The 27,966-nt window shown below is 43.0% G+C and overlaps 1 protein-coding gene across 1 annotated transcript in view; it reads left to right on the top strand.

Annotated features, from left to right (window-relative positions):
* cacna2d2a (calcium channel, voltage-dependent, alpha 2/delta subunit 2a) overlaps positions 1 to 27,966 on the top strand; it is a 263,548-nt gene that overhangs the window by 51,572 nt on the left and 184,010 nt on the right. Inside the window, exon 3 of the mRNA XM_080783437.1 lies at positions 12,649 to 12,765. Coding sequence (XP_080639563.1) covers positions 12,649 to 12,765 — 117 coding nt within the window. The remainder of the gene's footprint in view (positions 1 to 12,648; positions 12,766 to 27,966) is intronic.

The raw sequence follows: 27,966 nt of genomic DNA, 5'->3' as shown, positions 1-27,966 counted from the left end.
GCAGGCTTTCTCTTCCTGGAAAGTTAGCTTGCTAGAATAAAGCATTAGTGATGACCCATTATTTGAAGTTGGGTTTCAAATGGGTGAAGTGGTCCTTTTAAGTAAGGTACTCCATTACTGTCCACCACTGGGTCTTATGTGTCTCCTCTGAGGGTATTGACTCTCTCTGTATCTCTCTCTGTGTGTGTGTGTGTGTGTGTGTGGGGGGGGGGGGGGGGGGGTGTGTGTGTGTGTGTGTGTGTGTGTTGTCTCTTATTGAACTGTTCCCCGGGCCTTGCGGAAGCTGGGTCTGCTCGGCAGAGCCCACTAATATTCCTTAATGACGTAGCATCTGTCTCTGTCACCCTGTGCGCTGCGCACGCCAGACGAGGCCTATTGTGGTTGACTTCACCCGAGAGAGATAAGCAGTCCTCTCTCTCTCTTAGACACAGGCGGGGGACAATAACAAGAACATCAGCCCCGACCAGACGAAAGCAGCTAAAAGTCAACAAATAATTCACTTCTTCACAAAGTGTCTGTGACGGATACGGATATGTTTTTCATTTATTGCCTTTTTTCCCTTCATTTTGAGGAGCCACTGCTATATAGCAATAATGCATATATATATATATATATATATATATATATATATATATATATATAGTACTCTGAGTCACTTTACACAAAACAAACGGGTTGATTAAAGAAAAAAGAACAAGTAAGGGCTCAAAACTAAATACAAGTTCAAACTAGAATGATATAGATTAGATTACAGTTGGTGGGGAAGGCAAGTCTGAAGAGGTGGGTGTTGTTTTTAAAGGAGAGAGGTTGCTTCGATGCCAGTTGGTAGTGAGCTCTGTGGGGAGGCAAGGGGCTGAGAAGGCCCTGTCACCTCAGGTTCCTTCAGGCAAAAAGCCAAAGCGCTAAGGCTCCTGTGACAGCAAAGGCAGGTATTCAAATTAAGTATTCAGCATCAAGCATCAAGTATTATATTATTTTATTCATGGTTTAGGGATGAGCTGAGCTACGGGGGATGAACCTTGAGGTGACCTGACTCGCAAAACAGCAGTCTGTGTCCTATTGAAGTTTTTAAAAGATGGATCTGGGGGATCTGTAACTTGTAACTAATCTTTTAACAGTCATTTTCCAGAGCGCATCGATCTGCATAACACTTTTTGACAGTAATTTTCCAGAGAGAGCCACCCCCCCCCCCCCCTCAGTGTTTACAATGACACTCAGGAACTAGTTATCGCAGCTAATGATCGGAGGGTGCATGCGTGCGACATGTGTACGAGTTGCCGAGTATACGGGATGTGAGTTTGTGCCAAGCATGTGTCTGTCAGGGTGCTAATTCTGTGCCAAAATGTGATGTATGCGTGTGTGTGTGTGTGTGTGTGTGTGTGTGTGTGTGTTTGTGGTTTCCTTTCAGCATATTAACTGCATGTGTGTTTATGAGTACACAATGTGGTTTGCAATATTGTGCATATGCCCAGAGTGCCAAAGAAAACATATTGGACGGGATTGGCTCCGATAACGCTGTCACTTCCTAGCGTTGGTGTTGGAGGAGCCCTCAGCGGCTCTCTCTCTCTCCCTTGCTTGGCGGAGCCAAACTCTGCTCTCCTCCGCCTCCGAGAATGACAAGCCTACACAGGCGGCAGCAGAGCCCGGGCATCATATCCATGCGTCAGTGGCATTGCCGATAAGAACCTCTATTTTGCTCTTAAGCCATTTCCAATTCATGAATTTCATTATCCGCCCTCCTTTTTACACACCACAGTATGGGCCCACAAAGAACCCACCTTCGCTTTTCCCCCTCGTTTTATCTCTACCTCAAGAAGTGCATATTATTGGTAATGGGGAGGGTGGGTGGATGCCGATGAATGGCGCTCAGAGCTGACGTGGATATCTAATATTGCGTGTGACACGCACAGGTGTATCACGGTTTGTTAGGAATAACTGAAGAAAATGGAATAAAAATAAACAGTCACAGACATGGCTTTTTATGGGGAGTGCCTTCTAGCTCCATAAAATGACATTAAACCATAGCCTTGCCTTGCTTATTGTTTTTTCTAAAACGGTTACAGAATATGGCAACGTGAAAGTCATAGACATATCCCGATTCATTTGTTTTTAATTTAATTTGGCTTGTGTAAACAAACATACATGGAAGAGAAAAGACTAGTACAATACATACAAACCAGACATACAATATACATACAAATACATATTTCAATATACATACAAATACATATTTCAATATACATACAAAAACATATTTCAGGGAAGATATCTGCCTCTCTACTCACAATCACTATGCATAAGTACCTCAAACAGTTGCATCAACTTCAAACAGCTGGAACAGATTCAACACCGTGAAAATTCTGTGAAAACTTCAATTTGACCTCTAAAGCCGAATGTAATTCTCTCCATAATAAATATATTATAGATTAAATCAATCCATTCATTCATAGTATGTATAACATGCGTAAGCCACTTAGTTAACGCCTTTTTTGGATGCCACCAGCAATTATTTTGTTGATAAAGTAAGTTTGCCCTCTGTTTCCCATCTTGCTTTAATATTCAGAGTATTATGTTCTTTCAAATTATGAAGAACTACATAACATTTTGAAACTATCTTTTGATTAGAAGTCTCCATACGCATTTTGGAAAAGCTCAATGATCTCTATTCCCATGTACAGTGTCTTCTTAATAGTTTCCTAATTATAAAGTCTGTGATTTGTAGGTACTAAAGTGGTCCTGATTCTGTAAATTAAATCGCTCTTTCAGGTCCTGGAAGCTCATAACATTATATTACATTTTAAAAGGGTACAATTTGCAGAGAGGCCATTCCCAACCCAACCTTTAAACCTCATGTCATGTGTACTAGGTCTGAAGTCTGAGTCATATGCAGAATTCTGTCCTTCAGTTTATACCTCCTAATTATTTCACGCCACACCTTCAAATGGACCTGTTATCAGCACATTCTTAGGATTTGAGTGTTTGACTAAGGATGGGTCTCCCACCAACATGTTAGGTAAACCCTTCCCCATCGAATCGTCTTTCCATCTTGATTTATAACTTGGCTTACACCATCCAATCAATGGTCTGATTTGAGCGGCTCTTTAAAGTCTCTGATTTGTAGGACTAAAGTGGTCCTGATTCTGTAAATTAAATCTGTCTTTCAGGTCCTGGAAGCTCATAACATTACATTACGTTTTAAAAGAGTACAATATGCAGAGAGGCCATTCCCAATCCAACCTTTAAACCTCATGTCATGTGTACTAGGTCTGAAGTCTGAGTCATATGCAGAATTCAGTTTAAACCTCCTAATTATTTCACGCCACACCTTCAATGAACCTGTTATCAGCACATTCTTAGGATGAGCGTTAATGTTAATAGGTAGACCATTCCCCATGAAATTGTCTTTCCATCTTGATTCATAACTTGGCTTACACCATCCAATCAATGGTCGGATTTGAGCTGCTCTTTAGTAATCCCTCAAACATGGAAGGTCCAATCCCCCATTGCCCCATAGTGCAGTTTTTTAAGGCTAGTTAGGCACTAGTCTCATGCACGAGCCAATCCCCAGGAGGTACAAACACCTCTGTAATCCCTTGCTGAGTGATCACGCATAAACACAACCTGTCACAAGAAATGACAAAATGGTTCGTGCCTCCGTGACACATCATGTCGGAGGTAGATCCAGGATCCAGCACCACTTCCAGCCCATGTTCTCTAGTCTACACAATGCTTCTGTGAGCCATGGAACGCCACGATGTTGCTAGGCAGATTCATTGAGCAGAGTGGGCGGAGTCTGTGGCAGTATAAAACCCTTCCTCCCCGAACTTTGGCAAGACTGACTTACTGTATGTAGCCGCCTTTATTCTGCACATCCCCCTTTGCTGCCAAAGACATTTTACCGGTGTTTATACCGGCCATTGTTAACCTAATTTATTTCATTAACCCCATATCTTTGCTGTCAGAAACCCATTATCCCCATATTTTTACTTTTTAATGTGTTTTTTCTTTTTTGTAAATAAATGGTCTACTTCGTCATAATACAGTGTCGCACAAAAGTAGCAAATTAGACACGTTTTGACTTGAGCTTTTAGATAGTCTATATTCACTATTTTTGCATTAGAATTCTGAAAAGTTACAGTTTTGGACATAATGAGGTTTCTACCCGACAGCAACCATTATGTTTGCGTTAGCACAGTCTTTCCAGAACATGCACCGCCACCATTTTAGTGCTTATAACTGCCTGGTACAAAATACATTTTAAAAGTTTGATTCCATTCATGCAGGTTGCTAAGTTAAATCCCAGCATAGCGCACTGTTCAACCAATCATATTACCCCAAAGCTTTCTCAAAGGCTTCTGATTATCAACTACATCTTGCAAATACAAATTTGACCTTGTCTTCCAGCTCACTGAACACTGTATTAAATAACAACACATTAAACGAGGCTGAACTATGAAATGAAAAGAACTACGTTTTCTGGTGATTTGCATAGAGACTCAAAGGCAGTTGAATATTTACTTTGAAAAAGTGTTATTGCTTTCGAAACGCCGCATAGCTGGATAGTGGATATCTGTTGGGCAGAAACCTTGTATCTCCATGTTTCCAATGTAGCTGGGTCCCAATTCGTTAAAATCGTGCACTTGGTGACAAGTTTTAGATTTTTGGCATGGTGTTAGGTATGGGTATATGGTTTTCAAAAACCATCGCAAATGAGATGGGCTCGCCCCCTAGTGGTCCGTTTGCAATGAATCTACAATGAAATGGGTTAGTAGTATATGGTTACAACTAACTTCTGAAAAGGCATAATTTTCAAGATTGCATCCACGATAGCTGCAAAATGCCTATAAAGCTGGGATGTAAAAAATCACAAGTGTTTGATATTTGGCATAGTGGTCTGTTTGCAATTAATCCAATGCTGGCCTATTTAACATACAAATCATTGCAAACATAGATAGAATAGAATCCATTGGAAAATCTCTTATCAATTATTTTGGTTTTTAACCATATACTTTAATTTTAGATTCATTGCAAACAGACCACTACGGGGCGAGCCCAACTCGTTTGCGATGGTTTTTGAAAACCTTATAACCATAGCTAACACCATGCCAAAAATCTAAATGCACGATTTTGGACGAATTGGGACCCAGCTAATATGCATGTTTTTACACAAATTAAATGAGCAAAATTAAAATATCAGATCTGCGCATGTACAGTAGATCAGTAGCTGGTCAGAGCAGTGGTTTTCAAACTGTTCGTGCTAAAGGCACTCCAATGGACAAGTCAAAATCTCAAGGCTCACCTGTTGGGAAAATAGCAGATCTACCAGCTAAAAACATGGTGGGTTGTGAGCTTGTAGATCTATATTTGCTGTATTTTAGCCTATAATGACATGCACAATAAAGCATTGAAAGTGGCTGAAAGTGGTGGAAATTCACTCACCAGCCGTACCTAATTTGTCATGCACAAGGGGGTGGGGTTTGAAAACAGCAAAATGGGCCAACGCGTGACTGTGAATAATGGTCAAATGCTGACTAATGTGTGAGGAAAAATGTAAATTAATATAGCTATGCTGAGAGGCTGGGACTGTGGGGGAGTGTGGATAGCACAGGAATGGAGGTGTACAATATAAATTGGAGTTCCTGCAAATCTAGGTTCCTGAAGTGTAGAAGGGCAACATTAAAAATAATTTCCTGGCCATTTAAATCCTATATTCGTACACCGTTGACCTTGCCTGGCCCCAGCTCTGAATCACTAGCCACACCCATTTGAAAAATTAATTGTTCTGGCCGGAAAGTAGTAGGAGTGTCAGGCTACCGTTGAGCACTGAATTCCTTCTCAAGTGGAGTGCTTCTGTGTTTGTATGTTCAGGTTTTCTGTCATTGAACTTGAGCAGAAATATATATTTTACTGTATATATTCATAGATAAATCACTTTATCTTATATGAATCTACTCCTACCGTGTACAGTGTGGCAGTGTGCAGGTGTATTCCTTTATTATTGATGTGCACTTGTTTTCCTATGCATGTGCTCTTATAGCTTGTATTCTAGGTGTGTGCAAGTTTTTCTCAATATATTTATCATATATCAGATATCATTTTTGCTGAATGTTCACCTATTATAACATGCCCAGAGTAGGAACGCCAGAGTTTATGTAGTTAACATTAGAAGGTTCTACGTTTCCTGTGAAGAAGGTACTATAAAAACCTAGTTAATTGTAGTTTTCAATGTGGTTATTTAGAGTAGGTCATACTGTACTATACTGCCATGTGTCCAGTTATTGAATATTAGCAACCACTCCCTAGTGAATATAGCGAGCAGTTATATGAACTTATACAGTCCATGAAGCCAGTTTTCAAACCTAATAGGGCCAACAGAGAGACAAATAAAGACGGAGCGGTATGGTGCTCATTTCTCTTGACAGCCTGACCATTATAAGGTGCAGTGGTGAGCAGACGAGGCCCCTGCGATGGGGAGATTGAGTTGAGCTGTCAACCACGGAGGAACTCAGAGCACACATACCACCACACAGCACTAGGCTGGGGGAGCAGCGCTCTGCTGATTGACAGCACATGGTAATCATGTCTCTGATAGACCTGTGGAGCCTCAAATCCCCTTTAGCCAGAGTCTGGTAGATGAGTGACCACCATCGCTGAGGGGGCCATAAGCACATCGGCTTCACTCAAATGATAATGTGCGGGCGATAGAGCTTGACTCGTTCAGGTGGCGGGGGCATCGGGGTGGGAAGAAGGCAAGTAGCCAACAAGTAATTTTAAATGATAAATAATCTCAAAAAGGTGTACAAGTCACAGAGTATGTGTAACTCCAGGTCTGTGGCAGTGGTGCAAAGTAACTACAGCTTGTAGATCCTTTTATACATTTGAGAACTTGTGTGAAATGGGACGTTCGGCTATAATCAGTACTACTTTCCGTAGTTTAAGTATACATTATGATTATGATGCCAATACTTTTACTCAAGCAAACTTTTAATAACAAACTGATGTATCATATAGGGTTGTTTATGCTTCTGTAGCACGCTTATTAGTCCATGGTGGTTGAATGGCTGGTTTTGGAATAGACCCATCTGTGACCTCCCCCTTCACTGCAGCCCCGGGCGGCTGGGGGACTAATGCTGCTGAAATGTTCACCAGCCAAAAAGAGCAAAAATAAAAACATCCATAAAAGAAACTAATGGTATAAAATTGTGCAGTAATGATCTCAACCCCGTGGTATGCATCACATAACACACCACAGTATTTGTCCTAACAGTTATTTATAAACCCTTGGTCTTAAATGGCCACTTCACACCTTTTGCACCCAGATCTTATTTTAATGTGTGTAATATGTGTTTTTAGATATTTTAGTCACTTCCTTCCTGGACTACAAGTCACACCTCCTCCACACACCCTAGTCACACAGACTACATTATTTTTCTGGACATGAAATTGTGCTACTCTACTACAAATAATAATTAACATTGAGTGACTGCAGTTTCATCCAGGGGTGAAATGTCCCTTTTAAGAATGATCTGTACTTTTTAAAGTATAGTGATATCTTTATTGATCCCTCCCTCCTTCCCCATTCATCTTTATTATGGCACTTTTTGTTTTATGTCTAAAGTAGTGAGGGAAGGCTCTGTGCTATGTGGACTCCTCAGATTGCCATGAATCTTCCAGAGAGAGAGAGAGGCATGCCCAGAGCACTACCGCACATTAAAGGAATGAATATTGATTTAAAAACAAATTTGACATGGTTTTTAAATAGACTTGGAAAAATGCATCACTTTAAAGAGTCAGGGGTTTGTGGAGAATGGAGCGGAGAAAACTTCGCTCTTGTTTTATGGTTTAATAAGATTCCGTTAATGGCTTCTTCCACCTTGAGAAAAACCTGCTGTTACGGTGTGTAGTAGTAGGTGTGTGTGTGCCTGTGTGCATATGTGTGCGAGAGCATGCGTGTCTCCTCTGTGTGTGTTCATGTGTGCAAGTGTTCAGTTTATCATTGGTCCCTGGCCTGAGAAGCACCTCCTGGTGTGTGTGTGTGTGTGTGTGTGTGTGTGTGTGTGTGTGTGTGTGTGTGTGTGTGTGTGTGTGTGTGTGTGTGTGTGTGTGTGTGTGTGTGTGTGTGTGTGTGTGTGTGTGTGTGTGTGTGTGTGTGTGTGTGTGTGTGTGTGTGTGTGTGTGACTGAAGACTAATGACTTCTTCACGGAGAGTGATTGAAGCACGTACAGACAGAAGCACAGAGAAAATCGAACAGAATTGAACAACCTGTCTTTTTGCCAGATAGCACCCTGCTTGCAAAAGGGGAGAAACAAGTTTTATTAAATTGTTTGCATATTTTTGCAAGAACATAGTAAAAGACCTTTAATTTAAAGTTCCTACACCAGTGGTTTTCAACTGATTGTGAACGAGGGACCACCACCAACCTGACTTAAAATCAACCTGGGGACCATGACCACACTGTTGTGTTGGGTGGGGATATGGGCTAAGATTAGTTACATTTGCTATGCATCCCAATGTTTCTCAACCAATGGTCCATTGATTACTAGTGTGTAGTAAGGACACTGAAGTTCCATTCATACACTCTCACAGTTCAATAACCTTGACCAATTATATTTCAAGTAGGCCTAAGACTACAACTATATAAAATAAAAACAGCTTTACTTTTATAATGAACTAAATCCAGTCCAATTAATCCAATTAATTAGTCTGATTAATCACTCTTATTTTTACTTTGTTGTACAAAATAGTGAATAGCCAATCTACAAGTTCACAAGTATCATAATGTGAGCATGTAGATCTGCTGTTTTTATCATTTTAACTATTGCATTTTTTTTAGAAAGAAATACAAACAAAAAATTCAAATTTCCCCAAAATTGATGAATAAAACAATAAATATTATTAGACTTAATACTGGATAAATAATCCATTTATGGATTAAATGATTAGTTCGATTGAGTCTTGCACCCATATAGTTTCAAGCTACGCTTGTAACAAAGTAGACATTCCTTAGGAGGACGGCCAAAACAAGACACCAGGCAATCTAGTTAAAATGTTTGGTTGGCAAGGTCTGCGTCTGTGGGGCCTGGCCTGTGTGCTCAGTTAGCCAGTGGAAGGAGACTCTGGCCGCCTGCCCAGCTTTCAGCCTGACAGAGATGGATCACGTGCGTGATGGACGCCACTGTTGTCCTTTTCTAATCGCTGCACATCCGGCTTTTCTCTTTCAGGGTGACATTATTTCATAAGATAAATGTAATGCAAAGAAAAAATCACACCCGTGTGAACTGAGTGGTGCAACTCCCCCCACCCCTCTCTCTCTCTCTCTCTCTCTCTCTCTCTCATTAGCAGGCAACAGTGCAGCACTATCCCTCTCTCTGTTTCTGGCACAACAGCGCCCCTACTGGTACTCATAGTCATATACTGGTGCTCATTAACCAACACATAGGCACATAGGTGGGTGAACATGGACATTTCTGTTCCTTGGAGTGGTTGCACCACTCAAAAACACATTTTATGAAATTCACAACAATCACAGCTGTAGATTTGTGAGGCTGTTCAACCTCACATATCGTCATTGTCAGGCAGAAAACTTGTATCTAAATATTTCAACTTTGTATGTTTGGTAAATGAATGCCCAACAGTGTCTCATGAACACAGTGTTGCATTGGGAATTGCACAGGGCAGGGTACCACGGCGTCTGACGTCCACCAAATGATTTTTCAGGATCATATGCACGCACGCACGCACGCATGCACGCACGCACATGCATTGTGTTCAGTTGCCATGTCATGGTTTTATTTTTCAGTTCTTGTCCTCTTGGAGGCGCTCTAAGTGTGTTCTATGTGTTGTAGTTTCCAACTATGTGTCATTTGTTACATATGTGTTTTTCTTAATTAGGTTTTTTTTTGTTACACCTGTTGTTGGGAGAGGGGCAGCAGTCTCATTCCACTGAGGGAGAGCTCTTTGTGCAGAAGGAGAGTTGGATGGAAGAATGAAAGTAAAGTAAACTACAAGAAATAATGTAAAGTAGAAGAAAGTAAAGTACAAGAAATAAAGTAAAATAAAAGAAAGAAGAGAAAAACAAAAAGGTTTTCAAGAAATGATCCATGTCAAACCCCCCCCCCCACTCGTGTAAGCAAGCAAAGTGGTCAGTTTGTGGAGGCCATGCATTATTGTCTCCACCAGGCCGAAGGCATGGGGAGAGAGTATGTTTTGCACTCCGTCCGTCCGTGTGTGTGTGTCAGCTAATCTCCGGCACCGTTGGCTTGATCGCAGCCATACTCTGCACACACGCTCCCTGAATGCCACAGCTGAACCTCATCATCATCAGGGATCTCCATCCCTGATGATGTCACGTGCTCCATCCCTGATGATGTCACCTGATGTCACATGCTCCATCCCTGATGATGTCACGAGATGTGGGGGTGTGACTAACGCACACACTGACAGGAAATGTGCGATTCCATAGTTAACTGCGACCTTCGGTTGCAATTAGCATCTTTGGCGGCAATAAGCGGTATGTATGTATGTACAGTATGCCGGTGTCCTCCACCAACCAATAGGGAGCCACCAATCTTGGTGAAGTAACTAAGGTTGTATCTAAACTATGTAAAAGTAGGCCATGTATGGCCTACTTGTGCGCAAGCAGAGCGCGCAAGTACTGTGATCGGCTGGGTATGTATCTGTGTGTCGGTGGCATCAAAACGGTTAATAACAATGTGTGCTAGGTGGTGTGCGTGGGAATTGAACATAATTCACATTGAGGTCATTTTACTCTTCCGTCACACTTCCCAGCAGGGCGGGGTTTCCCATCCCGATCATGACGTACGAGCACAAGAGCAGAAAGGGTTGGCATGTACAGTATGAATATTTCACTGTATGCATTATACTGTAGTATAGGCCTACATGTCATATATACTGTAGTATAGGCCTACATGTCATGTCTGTAAATGACATTCTTTCTGCCCTTTGTCACAAAAAATACTCAAAACCAACTTCAAAGTCACTTGAAAGGACTTAAATGTAGCGAAACCTTTAAAGGACAAGTCCCAAATAAGGGCCTTATTAGAGCAAAAGCTGATCTTCAAGGACAAAATAAAAATGTCAATTTCTTCACACTACATAAAACACAGCATTATCAAACGACTCAGTCTTTATCACTATAGCTAATTAGGACATTCCGGCCAGAAACCCACGGGAGCAAGTGGAACATTATAGCTTTGCACTTAAGGCTCCAGGGGGGATGCACGCTAATTGCTGTCAGACAGTAAAACAAAAGCAAAAGGAGCCTTTGTTTGTTTGCACTGTAGCATCTCTAGTCAAAGTGCTTTTCTCCCATGGAGTGGAATTACAGCAGGTCTGGTGCATGGGGTCTTAAGGCTGGAGGATAAGTGGTCACCTCAAGGGAGGGGCCCTGATACAGGACGCTGGTGGAAAGTAATTAAGAACATTTACGTTAGAAGTACTGTATTGTAGGTACTGTAAGTGCGTGTATTTCTTTTTTTGGATACTTTTAGATTTTCACTCTACTACATTTCTACTTCAATATCGAGGTAGAAAGACAAAAGTACAGTACCATGGAACCACAGTACCACAGTCGCAGCACAATTTACGGTACACCTAATTAGACATACTGTAATCGGGTGTAATTAGAAATAATGTGTTAATGATATTGAACAATAATACACGCATTTTCTACTTCAACTGGACAGGTTCATGTACTTTTTATTTGCATTGTAATCCCCATAGGGGGATTTTAAATCGCCTCATATAAGAACTGTGTTTGAAAAATCATACTGTATATATGAGTGACTGACTGTCGCAAACGATACAGAGGCACCTCCCCGACAATAACACAGAGACAGCTTGTTTATTTTTGGACCACAATGCTTATCGTAGACGATATTAAGATCACCCCCATGTTATTCTCCATAGAGAAATTACTTCTGTGAATCAGGGGAATCGAGGGGATGAGCGAGTGACGTTGATGACCAGTACAAATTTGACTGATCAACTTTCACTTGTAGTTGAGGAACATTTGACCAGGAGTATTTATACTTCTTTGACTACTGGAGGTTGAGTACTTTGGTGGTAATCTCAAGGAAGCTGATATAGTCTACTCTACAGATCCTAGAACTGCCACAGAAAGGCTGAGTCAGCACTCTCAGACTCTCCTTGGGGGGAGTCTGCTAATCTCCCAAAGTAGAAGTCTCTGTCAGAGGTCCAAGCATCTGTCATTCTGCCTTCCAAACCAGCCCAATTCCCCTGCCCTACATCCATCCCCTACTGCATATCTCTGATTTGTTCCTCTGCTTTGTGCAGTCTTTTTGTCTCTGGCCCCGACATCATTGGAACTTATGCACCACTAAGGGGTTTTGACACGCTTGTGTTTGTTCATTTAGTAATGCGATATCACCCGCCAAACCTTCGCTGGGAAAGTAAAGTGCGCTGCCAGTAAAGGCTCCGTCCCGTGGATCAGGCTCTGTGGGCTGCTGGCCATCTGTGTGCTGTCTGCTCCACAGTGAATGTTTGCAGTCTTTCGTGGCACCATGAGAATAAACAGAGTAGCTCCGTGCGGCTATTCTTCTTAATTAAGCGGTATATGGCTGTGCGGCAACCTGATCTCTGGTCCCCCTGTGTTCTCCAATCTGCAGATTTACAACGAGAAGAAGAGCCAGTTTGAGATCAAGAGGAACAACCCCAAGGACCTGGTGGAGAGGGTGGCGAGGGACATCTCCAAGCTCCTCAACAGCAAGAGGAAAGCCCTGGAGGTAAGAGCACACTGGCACATGCGCACGCACGGACGCACGCACACACACACACACACACACACACACACACACACACAGTCCTGTGACACTTTTGGGGACATGGCATTAACCAGAAACGGTCTAACCCTAACAAATACATATCTAATCTTAACCCTTAGTGTTATCTTTACCATAACGGATAGTCGGATACATGGCTCCAGAACTGAACCCTTACGAGAGAGAGAGAGAGAGAGAGAGAGAGAGAGAGAGAGAGAGAGCACTAGTCATATTATTCATGAAGTTATGTATTTTTCATTTGAAGGATTTGGGGTATAATACTGTAAGTGAGCTGTATCTTCTGAGAGATATAGTGGGCTGGATGAAGAGGAGGAATACTTCAGGGCTTATCTTTGTAAGGTCTTACATTTCTGACACAATTATTGCCCCCATTATGTGCTGACAGTCCTGTGATGGGTTACAGTTTGTTTCTTGCTCACAGCGGGAGACCTCTCGCCCCAAGAGAAGGAACAACAGAGAGAGAGGGAGAGAGGGTGCGGCAGGAAGCCAGAGTGGAAAATGAGATTGAGAGAAGATGAGGGAGTGGAGAGAGAGACAGACACGTCTGAGTGGGAAATGAGAAATGAGACTACAGTATATGTGGAAAAAGTATTCAAAATTGTGTGTAATTCACAAAAGCCGAGGACATTAAGTGGCACTAGTGCAGCGGCCCTACGGGGAGGGTTTGTGGCTGTCCAGAGCATGTGGCTGTTGGGATAAAGAAGTGGATCGATAGTTGACTCCCAGCTGAGCCCAGTTCATATTCATGCAATCGATGGTCATCGGCGGTCATTGACACACATCTGACATAATCGGCATGTATTGATGTAAATGTAACGTGTGTAAACGTTAGTGCCCACCTGCCATTCTGGACAACCGGGTTTCCACGACTACTGTCGCTGTATAAGGGCATTATCTGTTTGTTGTTGGTTCTGAACAACCGTCGATCTGACGACTTGACGCCATGGCACCACCACCGAGTCGTAGGGTGAGTTTGAAGTGGAGTGAGGTGCCAGGTGTGAAGTAAATGGGATCTGTGGTTGTCCAGAACCACTGATCTGACAGATACTGTGTCTGTCTGTCTTTCTGGGTCCCCTTTATGCCCATTTATGGAGATCTCTCTGCCAGTCCTGATCACTTCCATGCCCATATATGGAGATCCCTGATGTCATCACAGTACTGTATATGCCCCAATATGGGCTTATCAGTCGAATCGGTGTTTCTGGACAAACTTATGTCCGTATATCACAGATGGACTTAACACATTTTGGGTGGGAACCCCTTTTGGTGATCTACAAGCTCATAGTGCGCCACCGAGTGGCGCGCTACGAGCTTGTAGGTCTGCTATTTTTGATTTTTTTCCAGAAAACTGTCAGGATGTAGAAGACCTTTTTAGAATCTGATCTCAGGTCAACATGGGTTAACACTGGGCTCCCTTGGGGCCACTGAGATTATGCACTCCAAGTTTGAAATGGACCGGTCGGACGGTCCTCTGGAGTTTGTGTATTTCTAGTAGGACTATAGATCACATATCATTGTATTAGTCTGTCCAACAGAGCAGTTAATAAGTGGGTTTCGTTCATACTGAAGCTTGTACATTTGAAATTAACTGATTGTGAAGTTGCTTTCATTTCTATTTACAGCCAAATGAGTTCCTTTTTCAACTTCCTTTTAATCAATTCTGTCCTTTTCATGATATGACAAACACACACGCACAGATGCACACACACACATGCATATACACACGTACACGCATTATGGGCATGATTGAACAGTGGTGCTCATTTTATTCAAACACATTTATTCATGTTTTTTATCATGCAATGCACACACACACACACACACACACACACACACACACACACACACACACACACACACACACTGTATAGGAGACTGTATTGTAAAGCCCACAGGCTGGGTGAAGGCACTGGGCCATGGTGTTGTGTGTGTGTGTGTGTGTGTGTGTGTGTGTGTGTGTGTGTGTGCGGGGGGAGGGAGGGGAGACGTCCTCTTTCTCTCCGTGTTACGTCTCAATTTATACTCCACTGCGCGATGCAACGCGCTGTAAGCCTGAACATTCATGTTCAGTTCTAGTTGACGAGCAACACCATCGTGCGACAGTTCAGAAATTAGGTCACTGGTTCTCAACGTCTGGTCCGCGGACCACCAGCGGTCCTTACAGGTCTGTAACTCAGAGCATTTGGTTCCATTTGCGCACTCTATGAGTCGAATAAGGTTCCATTTGTACATTCTCCGAGTTAAAATATTAAGGTTCCATTTTGTAACTCTCTGAGTTAAATGAGAGCTTCCAGTATAGTTTAGTGCAGAGATTCTCAAACCTCTTTAATTTCAAGGACCCTAGTTTGATTTGAAACTATAGGGTCTGTTAACTGAGAGAGAGAGACGAAGGTCTGAATTAAATAATTATGTACTCTTTTTGGCATTCGAAAATTACAATATTTTTTAACAACAACACAAATCTTCGCAGCCAAATACATACATTACTTTGGTGGTCTTTGACATGAAAGATGGAATGGAATGCGAGAGAGGGATAGAGGCACGGAGAGGCTCTTTGAAAAAAGAAAGAAGGGAAAAACAAGGAATAAAAAGACATCATTTCTACCAGCTTGCGGCAAGCTAAACCCTGGCCTTTACTAGGTTTGTAATAAAAACTGCAGCATTAAATAACATATGCAACTCCTTTGAATTTCAGAGACATAGCACATTTCATTCATTTCATTTCAACTTTACAAGTAAATGTATTTGGCAACGATATGGCGTCTTGGTCTTGTTTAATTAAAGCCACATCCCTTTTGATTTGGGGTAGGGTGTCGGACTAATGCGGAAACACTGCCAAGGTGGTGACGCCGCCGCTGGGAAATGCACTCGGCCTCTCTCCGGACAGCAACGACATAGTGGAAAGGAATAAGCATTAAAAACAGATAGAAAGTTCATTATGTCAACCCGGAATACAAGCCCCATAAAAAAAGCATGTTGCAGTTAATGTGTAATATTTAGCTTAAGTTATTTTTTTCAGCTGCACTTAATACTCATGCTCTGTTAACTCCCACAGAGAGTCCTAGGCAAAATAAGGTTTTTAATGCGGTCCGTCGATAAGGCGGTCTCAGGCTCAATACTTGCACAATGTTGACCATGCTTTTATAATGCCAGCCTATTTCTACCCCCTGTAATGTTTATCTATTCACAAATGTCTGCTCGCACATTTAGAAAGTCTAAATCCAACTGTGTGTGTGTGTGTGTGTGTGTGTGTGTGTGTGTGTGTGTGTGTGTGTGCGCGTGTGCGCGCCACAAATAAGAAATGTTTCTCACAACAACCTATTTAAATCCTCCCTCAGGAGTCTTCTGTATTATTGTTTATAATACTGATGAACAAATGCAAATTGACTCAGTCGCTAATACACCACGGATGGAAAATGTTCCTCACAGTAGAATGGACATAGTTGCTGAGGCCCTGGCGCCCACGACTCAGAATGGTTATAACTGAATGATTGTTGTAATTACATTTCGCATTCAGGGGTAAAAAAAAAAAAAGCAGGAGAAGGGGAAAAAATAATGAGGCAGCTGAGCGTATATACTGGATTTGTTTTGCCTGTTCACGAGTTGCATTAATAGCGTCACAGCGTGGCTGATAAACATGGTCTTTCTATAGCGCTCAGGGAACAATTTGTTGCGTGGCAACATTACGGGGAGACTGGGAGTTGGAAGAGCGATGCATGATTCAGATTTCACACAGCTTTGTTCACACTCGCTGTAGCTGCGGGCGCTTTCTCACCCCACACATGAGCTGACTGATATGCCTAATGCCTCCATGCACGCTGGTGTCCTCGTGCCAAAAAAACAGTTTATCTACAAGCTCATTTGTAACTTTGTGTGCTTCTAGATTGGCTATTTTTGCTGGAGGAAACCCATGGCGTACGATTATTATTATTATTAATAATAATAATAATAATACAATTTATATAGCGCTTTTTTGAGTACACAAAGTCACTTTGCCCCCATAGAGCTCCAGTCAAAGTAGGATCTTCAATGCCTCATATCTCTGAAACTGCCCGCGGTTATGATGATCCATCCGAGGTTCGGATGTGATTTGTGATTTTATATCGCATTGCTCACGACATGTTAACGTTTCTGGTGCATTAAAGGTAAACGGCGTAAGATAATGCTAATATTTGCCGATCTTTACAATGACGGTCTCCATGCCGGTAAAGCGGAAATGAAACTACCTAAATATACAGAAAAAGCCCTGGCAGGGTTTAACTACATTCTGCTGCCACCAGGTGTTGGACAAAGAGTTAACATTAAAAAAGGATAATGTAAAAATAAATAATGGTACTATTTCTTTACCGTAGACCTATATCTTGAAACATGTGTTGTCGTTGTACACTGATGATTAGGAACTTAAAGATGGAGTGCCATTTTTGTATTTTTGTATTTTTCCAGTTTTTCATGTGTCTATGAGGTGACAGTACTTCATTAGACACCCTGGAGTTGTTTTTATGTGCAATGGTGTATTAACTTTGTATTTAGGGTTTCTTCCTGGAGGCTGAACCCTTGACAGTCAAACGAGCCAATGAAGTAAACGGTAATATAGTGACACCACCCTATCAGCCCCTCCCCTAACCCCTCCCCCTCTATCATACAACTACAGATGTGGGTGCGGCTTCAGTTCAGGTGGATCACCACCCATCACCACCCACCAGGCAAACCAGGCATACTTAATTAACTGGTGGGGGTGTCCACATAAAAGCATGATTTTGACAAATACTGTACACTTTTTGGAAAAAGTTATCCCCCCCTTATATTGTAATAATACCTGATGATCATGTTTTAGGGTGGAAAAGAATGGTGGCACTCCATCTTTAAAGTATGAATGCGGCCCACCCATCTGACCACTGAACACGGCAGCCGTCCGCAAACACTTCAGAAAAGGCTGGGAAACTCTGAGCTACATATAGCACTGCACACGTATGCACTTCCAAAGTCCCGAGAGGGAGGAACTGGTAACCCCCATTTTTTTCCCCTCGAAATAATGGCGATAATATGTGTAAGAAATAATTAAAGATTTAGCAGGCTGTCAGCTTGTCGGAAGTACAAAACGGAGTGCAGGCTTGCTTTACCTTCCCTCTAAAAATCACCACTCCGGTGTTTATTCTTCTCGTTCCCCCGCTTGCCTTTAATCTCCTCGGCTCGCCGTCTCTATACCCGTGTCATGCTTTTCCTTCTCTTGCCCGAGGCCTCAGCCATCTTCTCAAACAATGATCTGATTCGGCGGCTGCCAGTGCCAAAATTAAAATGTAACACACACACGCGACACGAACCGGAGGGACTGTGGGGTTACACTGACAGACCCAGCATGTTGCCGCCGGCCCTTTTCAGGATCAATTTCAATGTTCTCTGAAGCTGGTTAAAATGTGCTGTATTAAAAAAAAAAAAAGAAGACAAATCCTCTCTCTACATTTCCCTTGCTAGTTGTCAGTGCGAGCTGGGCGACTGGTTCTGCTGGTGGACATATACAGACGCTGTACACTATACTGATTTTAAGTTGGTCGATTAGCAGCCAACGGTGAATACATGACATCTTGTATTTGTAAACACAGAGCATTGGTTCTCACTTCTCAACCTGTGGGTCGGACTCGGGACCCCCACGGGGTCTTTTTAATACCTCAGGCTGGGGGGAACCCCTTTTGGTATTAGCATTATGTTATAATTTAGCTATTGAAAAATAGCAGATCTACAAGATCATAGCGCGCCACACGAGCTTGTAGGTCTGCTATTTTTGAAAAATCGTTAAAATGTGCCTCAAAATTGTCATGATTTAGATTTTTTTTTTTTATTTATTTCGACGTCAGGCCTGAATGGGTTAATACCTCAGGCTGGGGGAGGGGGGGGGGAGGGTAGGGTGGAGGTTCCACGTCGTCCCGGTGGGGGCTCCTCACCGGCAGCGTGAGGCCAGTAGGATACGACAGCAGTGACGATATACACAGGAATGTGTGTGGGGAGAAAAGGGAGTAAAATTTTAAGAAATACAAATACAGCAACGATAATACCCAAGTGGGCCTACAGCCTGCTGTGTGACATTTTCTAACAAATAATAATGACACTTTTAGTGATATGTTGGGTGTATAAAGTGGTGTCAGGTGAGGTGACGGAGGCCCATTCATCTCTCTCTCTGTGTCTGGATGCTTTTAGGAACAGTGGGCTGTAATGAGGTCTATCTGCAGCATGTGGAGCTCTACAGTCCAACGCATGCATCACTCCTCCTTCCCTGCGTCAGCCATCTGTTTTAATGACTTCTACTTGCCAGGGAGAGGCTATCCTGAGTGGAAGAATTAATTTAGTTGTGTTGTGTGACAGGCAAATGTAATCCTCTATGACAGTGGTTCTCAGTGAGTGGGGTTCCATATTTAAACCTAATATATACTGTATACCTATATATATATATATATATATATATATATATATATATATATACTGTATATACATACAGTATATCTGAAAATAGCTCCCAACGCATCACTTTTTTAAAAACAAGTCTTGAAAGAAATGTGGGCACATTTTGGAATATGTCTGAAATATTTTACGTCGCAAAATGTGTGGGGGATCCCCAGCACAGAAATACTTTGTGACGAGGGTCCACGGCCAAATGCATCATTACCTTTAGGGGTCCGCTGTGAGAACCACTGCTAGTCATTACCTTTAGGGCTCCGCTGTGAGAACCACTGCTAGTCATTACCTTTAGGGCTCCGCTGTGAGAACCACTGCTAGTCATTACCTTTAGGGGTCCGCTGTGAGAACCACTGCTAGTCAAGTTAGACATTGGGCGATATCAGCGGAAAGGTTGAGAGAGGCCTCGGTGAGGCCGCGCATGACCAGCCGTGTTGTGTTTGAGACCGTTTAAAGTGTGTGTGTGTGTGGGTGTGTACGTGCATGCGTGGCTGTACACGCTTCTTTGTAGATACATTGTATCTGTGTGTGTGTACAGTATGTGTGTGAAGTGTGGTTATCAGAGCAGCAGGCATGCGTCTGAGCAAGTCTCACTGACAGGCAGTTCTTAGCCTCGATGCAACCCAAGAGGAACAGAGTGCTTGTGTAGCCTGTCATGTCTTTAAAAGCGCATCGCGATGGACCTCTCCAATTTCTTTAGAACCTCTCTCCTGGAATGCTTCCGGTACAGTCTGACTTTGAGTTGCCCTGCCACATATATAACTACATAGTTACACACATACTGTATACGTCGTACATACACGGGCGGTCAATCAAAAGGCAAGCAGAAGAGGCTTGTCAGTCAGTCGGGAGGAGGGAGGGAGGGATGGAGGGAAAGATAGGGGGAGGTATTGGGGTCCGCTCAAGCTTCAGACAAGAGATCACGTTACGCCACCGTCACCCCCCCCCCCCCCCCCCCCCCCTCCTTGCAGAAAAAAAAGGGAGCTGGTTTGTCAAAGCTGTTAAGTTAGGATTTCACAGAGGGGACTGCGGGAATAGAGAGGGGACTAAGGTTGGTCTAATCCAATTACACACACGTCTATACTGTTCCAATAGCACTTCCAGCTGGGAGAATGGCTGCCTCTGGGCTGTGGTGGATGGATAGCAGGTGGAAAGCTTGTATCTCCATATTTCAACTTTGTGTGTGTCTTTTTCGTTGTAGATTAATGCCCAACTTCATCATTAGAAGAGTGTCGAACTCGCAGAAAGTGACGATAGCCGCACTACAAGCTCACAATGCGTCGTGTTTGTGCGCTAGTTGGGCTATTTTCATTTTCTGAAATGTTTTGTTTCCGTTTCTTGAGACGTATTTTGACATACGAGGCTTCCCACTCAACATTCACAGCGGTGATGTACTGTGTACTCACACACACACACACACACACACACACACACACACACACACACACACACACACACACACACGACCCAGCTGATTGAACTGTGTGCACGGCTTCACTGTGGTCCCAATAATCCCATTCCAGAGAGGCGGAGGGGGAGGAACGACAGTGGCAGTTTTGACCTCGCTCCTGCTGTCAAGATCAGCTTCCTGACCTTTTTGAACGTGCAGCCCAGCCTTACTTTTGACAAAGTACAAAGTACCACCCCCCCCTTCATAAAATTATTTGGAAAAAAAGCTTTCCATTTGTCTTTTTGGGAATGTTTTTTTTATTGTTATTATAAATGTTAATATAAATTAAAGACAAATTGTAGAAAACAGAAAATAAAGGCACCCATACAGTATGAAGTCCATAATACTCCAGATGACTCATGCTTTCATCACAGCAGAACGCTGGTCCTTCATGACTAACCACGCACACTAAATAAAGAAGAGGTCAGAGAGGGTTGGGGTGTTTTTTTGGAAAAATGCGAGGAACTGTGTGAACATTAATTAATTCATGTTTATTTTGGCCTTCAATTTGCAAGTATTAACTAATTGTGTGTGTGTGAGAGAGAGAGAGAGAGATCCCACTTCAGAGAAGAGAGGATGCTACTCACAAGCAGCAGCTTTCCTTGAAGCAAATTGCAATAATGTCTTGATAATCCCGTCTAGATCCGTTTTAAAGCTGATTGGGGCGCGGTTGGATCGATGATTTTTGTAATGAATTCATCAAATTAAACTCGGCGAGGCTTTGAACTCTTCTTTTTGTCACACTTGATAGATGACGCAGACACACAATGTCAGTGAGACTAAATGTGAACTATGATCATGTAAGCAGATCAAAATGTTAGGACGCAGACGCGCATTGTCAGCGAGTAGGCCTACTGCTAAATGTGAAATATATCAACATGTAAGCAGAACTATAGATATTATGTCTGAGATTGGACCTCGAAGGCACCGTCCGCACCACCCACAAAGCGGCCCTGACTAGGGCTATAGTAGTAGTAGTAGTATTACTTCCTTTTGACTGATACCTGTTCATTCAAACTCTAGACGGGCCCGCCCCAAAGTTATTAGTAGAGTTCCTAACAGGCCCGAAAATGAAGGCCCTCATCAAACCCTGTACACTCAACACACTGCTCCCCCCCCCCCCCCGCTGCCACCCTTAGATCTCCATATATGGATCTCGACCTGTTCTGACATTCCATAATGTTGATCTGACCTCATCAAACCCTGTACATTCAAGGCTAGTACAGAATTCATTCCACATGTTGATCTGTATTGGAAATTGTAAAATAAATACTTAAGTAAATGTACTTGGTTAGGAGTACACAGGCGAGCGGTGGAGAGAGACCAGACGTCAGTTGCACAGCGGCAGGCTGACAGTGTGACAGACACAGTGGAATGAGAAACAAGAGCAAGTATTGAGATCTCACATTAGTGGAGCTCAACGCGGGTGTGTCTGTCTGCGCTCGTTACCGTCATTCCTTTTTTTCTGTTTAAAAAATAATTAAAATGTCAAGATACAGCAATAAACAGGACCTTGAAATTTGTATACCCAGAATCTCCCAGAAATCATTGTGTTTTCGTGCCCCCACCCCCTCCCAACGATCTCGTCATGTGTATTTAACACAATTCATTCTGTGTTACTTGTTATCTGGCTGCAACTGTATGTGGGGTGCAGTGTTGCAACGCAACACATTGTGAGCTTGTAGATCTGTTATTTTTGGCGACTGTTCCCCCCAAAATAGGCATGCCGGAGGTTAAAATAGTTAAGTGGTTTAGAAAACGTACCCCCATCTGTTTTCTTGAATAAATCAAACCCATGGCTTCATAAGTCTAGATTGGGGAAGGCAGGTTCCATTCCAGGGGCTGATAGAGATGGTGTGTGACTCGTCGGTCACGCTGATCGCTATTGCGAGAGAGATCGCAGGAGTTGGGACTGGACAGTGTGCTCAGCAGAAGTGCTCTTGACAGAATTAATCAGTCAGCCCTGTGCAGCACAAACGCAGTGCCTCCATCTTTCCCCCGACCGCGGAAAACCAAGACGGGCAAGGGGGCAAAGGGGGGCGGGGTGGGGAGGGTGAGGGGAGGCGTGGGGCCTCTCCGAGTCATCTGTCATCGTGTTACCGCCATTCATAATTCAGTGAGACACTGCAGGCTCCTCTCGGACGACACGCACGCCCACATTACCAATGCATGCTGGGAGGGCGGGTGAGTGCGATGAGCGCATATGCGCAGGTGTGAACATTTGGGATGTAGTCACCTGTGAATGTTCTGCACCTGTTCACGTCCATGTGTAACGAGCCGCGGTGCAGTGCATGCAGGCGTACAGACACTGTACACGCAAACACGCAAAGCTGTGGTGGACAAAGTAATCAACCCCAGCTGTGCTTCAGTGCTTGAGTCCAGTGGTGGAAATAGTACTCGTATTTAAGTACCAGTACTGCAATGTACAACTATAAGCTCCATTACAAGTAAAAGTCTGGATTTCAAAATGTATTTGAGTAAAAGTACAAAATGTTGACATCAAAATGTAATGTAAAAGTACCAAACGTAGAATGTAGGCCTACTTACTATGCAGAATGTGCCATTTCAAGTTTGCAAATTTATATAAATAATTTGAAAATAGCTCACAATGCGTCATTGTGAGCTTGTAGATGGGCTATTTTCAAATGGCCGAAATGTATATAGGGCTAAAGTGTTTAATGTATGTTTTGTAATAATAATCAAAGTAACTAGTAACTAAAGTTTTCAAATAACTGTAGTGGAGTAAAAGTGCAATATTTGCCCCTGAGATATAGTGGAATAGTAAAGTTAAAATACTGGAAATTGGAAATACTCAGTACAAATACCTCAAAATTGTTCTTAAGTAGAGTACTTAAGATAATGTTACTTTAAACCACTGCTTGAGTCGGACCACTCCTGAAGTCCTGGTCAAGTATTACTCAACTGTGAAAGTTGCTCTGTCAAATGTGTACTACAGTAACAACAACATACATTTGTACTGTAATGTCAGACCTGAGACCAAGCCAACCACCTGATGAAGGCCAACCATTGCCCAAACGTTGTGTCTTGACTTATACCATGCCAGTGTTTCTTTAAAACAAATTACAACAACAAACCACAACAAAAAAATTCTGATGTATTCTTTTGCGTTTTGCACCAATGCAATACGTGGGCTCTCCGTGGAGAGAGTGTGTTTGACTTTGTCATCATCCCAGCAAGATCTCAGACGCATCAGCGGCTGCCTTTAATTGAACAGGCACCCAGCACAAATAACCAATTTAAAATAGCTAAATTTAGACCTCCAGTCCCTTTAAAAGGCCACCGAAAATATGGCTCCCACAACCGTGGATGTTGTGTGTTTGTGCAACGGCATGCTGTTGGAATGGACCTGGTCGATGGTATGCATTAGCGTAGGTGAGTTGGATGTCTGGTGACAGCTCCGTTATCTGGCTACATGAGTATCGCTTTGTCCTATGACTGGTGATCAGTGTTGCCACGATGGAAACAAGTCCCCAGGCCTTTGTGTTATCCTTTTAGACCAAATATTTGACTGTACCTCCGTGTTGTTTAAATGTTTTTGACTAATAACCACACGCACACACGCACGGACGCAAGCACGTCGCACACACGGACACACACACACACACACACACACACACACACACACACACACACACACACACACACACACACACACACAGTATGGCAAAGGAGCAGGATGGCCATCCGTGTGAATATGATCAATGAGAATGTTTCCATCTCCATGAGTAGCTTCCTGACTGTTACCCGAGTCCTGTGAAACACTGGTATTCACCTGAACAGACGCATCTGTCATGGAAAATGGCAGCACAGTGACAGCAGCTGGAGAGCCCTGCACAATGAATGTCGGCACCGCCAGCGGAACCATTATGTCTCTCCTGTTTGGCGTCTAGTGATAATGAATGAGGCCGCCACCTCTCTGTCTTACAGAGGGGTTTGGGGGGGTTCCCTGCAGCTTCGCCCCCCTCACACCTAATTTACAGTATAATGCCAGCAACATATCACACCAGACTCTTTCTGATGCCAACTGCTCTCTGGGGACGTTGTGAATAATTTAAATAATTAAAGTAGTAGTGCATTGTTATGTGAATGTCATTGCAATAAGCAATAATAATCACGGCAGCTAAGTGCTAAACAGCCACTCGTGGACCGTGCAAGTTGGGAACAAATCAGCGGTTAGAGTACCCAGTGCTTGATTACAATCAATGTGTTCTTTATAATGAATAATGATGCAAGTCTGGAACCATGCAAGTTGGGAATGCATCATGCCCTGACTGTTTATGAAGTAGGAGCTCTAATAATCCGTACTGCAAGTGTAGTCGTTGTCGTGGTAGTGTAGTAGGTCCTGTAGCAGCCCATCTTTATGTGGTCATTGTACCTTAATTGCGCATTATTTAGACTTTAATTGCGTGCCAGTCTTGCACACCGAACATAACGGATCCACATGCTCAGAACGTGCCGCGACATCTTGTAGATCAGCTATTTTATGTGCGAGACGTGGCGTCAACCAAGTCTAAATGTGCGGGGCTAGTTCAGCATGCGCTCCCTGAGGCATGGCGTGCACTGCTCACAGCTCTCAGTAATGGTGGCTAGCCCTTGGCAAGGCTTGTGTTCATTTAGGGAGCTTAATGAATTACAAGGCCCTCATAATGAGTGTGCAGAGCAGTGCTGTGGGGAGGTCAGATGGTTTGAATAACTAATGAACCCCAGTCACCAGTCACAGCTTAAACATGCATGCACTCTGCCGTGCTGTTTGAGTACATTTTGAGTATGGCGTTGCCAATTACAGAACACTACATAGTACATACTGTAGCCAATGACAACATACGTAGCACATAGCCAATGACAGAAGAATAGCCAATGACAGCGTACCCCGTTGCCAACGCATTTGCACACCTGTGCTGTCACACGGGTGATCGGTATACGCAACTCCAGCTGGACTTCTTTACACATTGACTGCCAATGACTTGTTTTGACGTACTGTGTGTCAATCCAGCGCTGATGACTTTACTTGATGCATGTTGTATGTGTTCAGTTTTTACGCTAGATGGCACTCTTTGTTAACCTTTGTGTCACTATTTGACTCTCAGTGAAGCAGTGAAGAAGGAAATCACGTGATCGCACGAAAAACAAACCGACACGTTGTCTTCCATTTGAATGGATTTGGAGAAATGCCTTTTTCCTCAGCGTCCTTGTTTTCTTCTGCATGTTTGTCGAGACATGCTATATTTAACTGCCAATAACTAGGGAACAAGGAGCACGATGAATTCCCCCCTGCTCGGGGCCTCTATCATACAATATTCTAAATATTCTGTGACTAGTTGAAAGGTAAGGAAAACGATTAAATCACTGGCAGGGGGTGATTTATTTATTTTCTCTGCCAGTCAATGTGTTATTCAGCACTGCGACTCTTTTGCCTGCGGCTCGATGGTGGTTGATGTGACTGATGGAACACAAGTCCGCTTTATAGTAAAAGCGGCCATGTCTTTCCGGCACCCCAGAGCTCCTATTTTGAAAGCATCCCGGCACTGATTGTGTTTTAATTGTGTTTAAAATATCGTGAAAAATATCGTGAATGCGTATCGTGAGTTGAGTGTATCGTTACATGCCTAGTATTGATTAATTGATTGAGAAAGTTTGAGGAAAGCTCAGTCCAGTACAAGGTCTGCCAATAGGATTGAGATACTCAGAAAAGCACTAAAGTGCATTGGGGTCCTCCATTTTCAATTCATCAGAGAACGGCTTTTCCACATTCCAGCGTATATGCAGGTATTATCAGGACGTTGTAACTAATGTGACGGGGCTACCTGTCGCCTTCAAATAGTGCTGAATGGTCATATGTTGTCCCAAGCCGTCATTATAGTCCTACTTTAAAGTCAGAATATGACAGAGCAACACATTTACCCCCAAAAGAAGAGAAACTAAGAAAGTAATTTAGTTTTCTATCTCCTGCGGGCCTTTGGAGAGGCAGTTATTATAACTCTCAGGTCCCATCAGGGGAAGAGCAGGGGAAGTAGGCCGAGTTCTCCTTGGGCAAAAATAGCAGATAACTTCACAACTCACTTTGCTCACTGATTGGCAAAATGAAATCAAATTCCTATCAAATTTTCTCCGCGAGATTTCATCAAGTTTCTCAGGAAACACAGTCAGAGGTCATCTTTCTGGAATGGTTATCAGGGCCTGTGCTATTTCTCCTAACTGGTGCTTTTCTTGTTACCTAAAGTGTTTCAAAATCATCCAAAGGCCCTTCCCAGTCTCATAGAACCTAGAGTGACAAAAGAGATGGGATATTTCAAAGCCCCACCTCCTGCGGAGAATCCCCAATGACAACTGTCAGGATGTTCTGACAGTTATGGGCATAAGCGCTGTCAAAGATTTACATACATAAATTATTGAGTTGAATAATAGGATTTCCTCTGCATGTTATGTTTTTTTTACCTACAGCATTAGATTTCATTTGAACTCACTGAGGCACCACTCAGTTCACACGGGTGTGACTTTTATTATTATTATTTATCTCAACAAGAACGATTTCAGAATGTTAGCTCACCTGAAAGTATAGATTTATGCTGAAAGTATAGTCTACGATGGAAATGTTGTCTTTTATATACAGTACAGTAGGCCTATTGTGTGTTATTTGGTACTGGCAAAACACCATCAGTACAATTTATTTTAAAATTTCAATAAAAATATGAACATACACACACACACACACACACACGCACGCACGCACACACACACACACACACACACACACACACACACACTCACACTCACACTCACACTCACACTCACACTCACACTCACACTCACACTCACACTCACACTCACACTCACACTCACACTCACACTCACTCTCTCTCTCTCTCTCTCTCTCTCTCCCGGTAAACCCCTCCCCAAACCCCTGGCCCCTGTCACTCAGATCTATGGACCTCCATTAGCAACCATCTGTTACAACCTGCAGCAAAGCTATTACACCTCTCACACGCACGCACGCACACACACACACACACACACACACACACACACACTGCTTTCACAAGCAGATGAATGGCCTCACTTACCAACACTCCACAGAATTTCGACGCAGACGGTTGGTCGCACGACACAGGGCTAGATAACTTCTCTGAGCCGTGAGAGACGCTGGCTGAAACATCGTCTGTTCAACCTTCAAAACAAGAAGTCACCCGTACTCTCACAGACACCTGTGATGACAGTGTACGCTGCAA

This window comes from Protomyctophum bolini (genome assembly GCF_963924005.1).
Source record: "Protomyctophum bolini genome assembly, chromosome: 2".
In the NCBI taxonomy this organism is placed as follows: Eukaryota; Metazoa; Chordata; class Actinopteri; order Myctophiformes; family Myctophidae; genus Protomyctophum; species Protomyctophum bolini.
The sequence above is the reverse complement of the archived record's forward strand: the minus strand, read 5'-3'. Positions and strand labels throughout refer to the sequence as shown.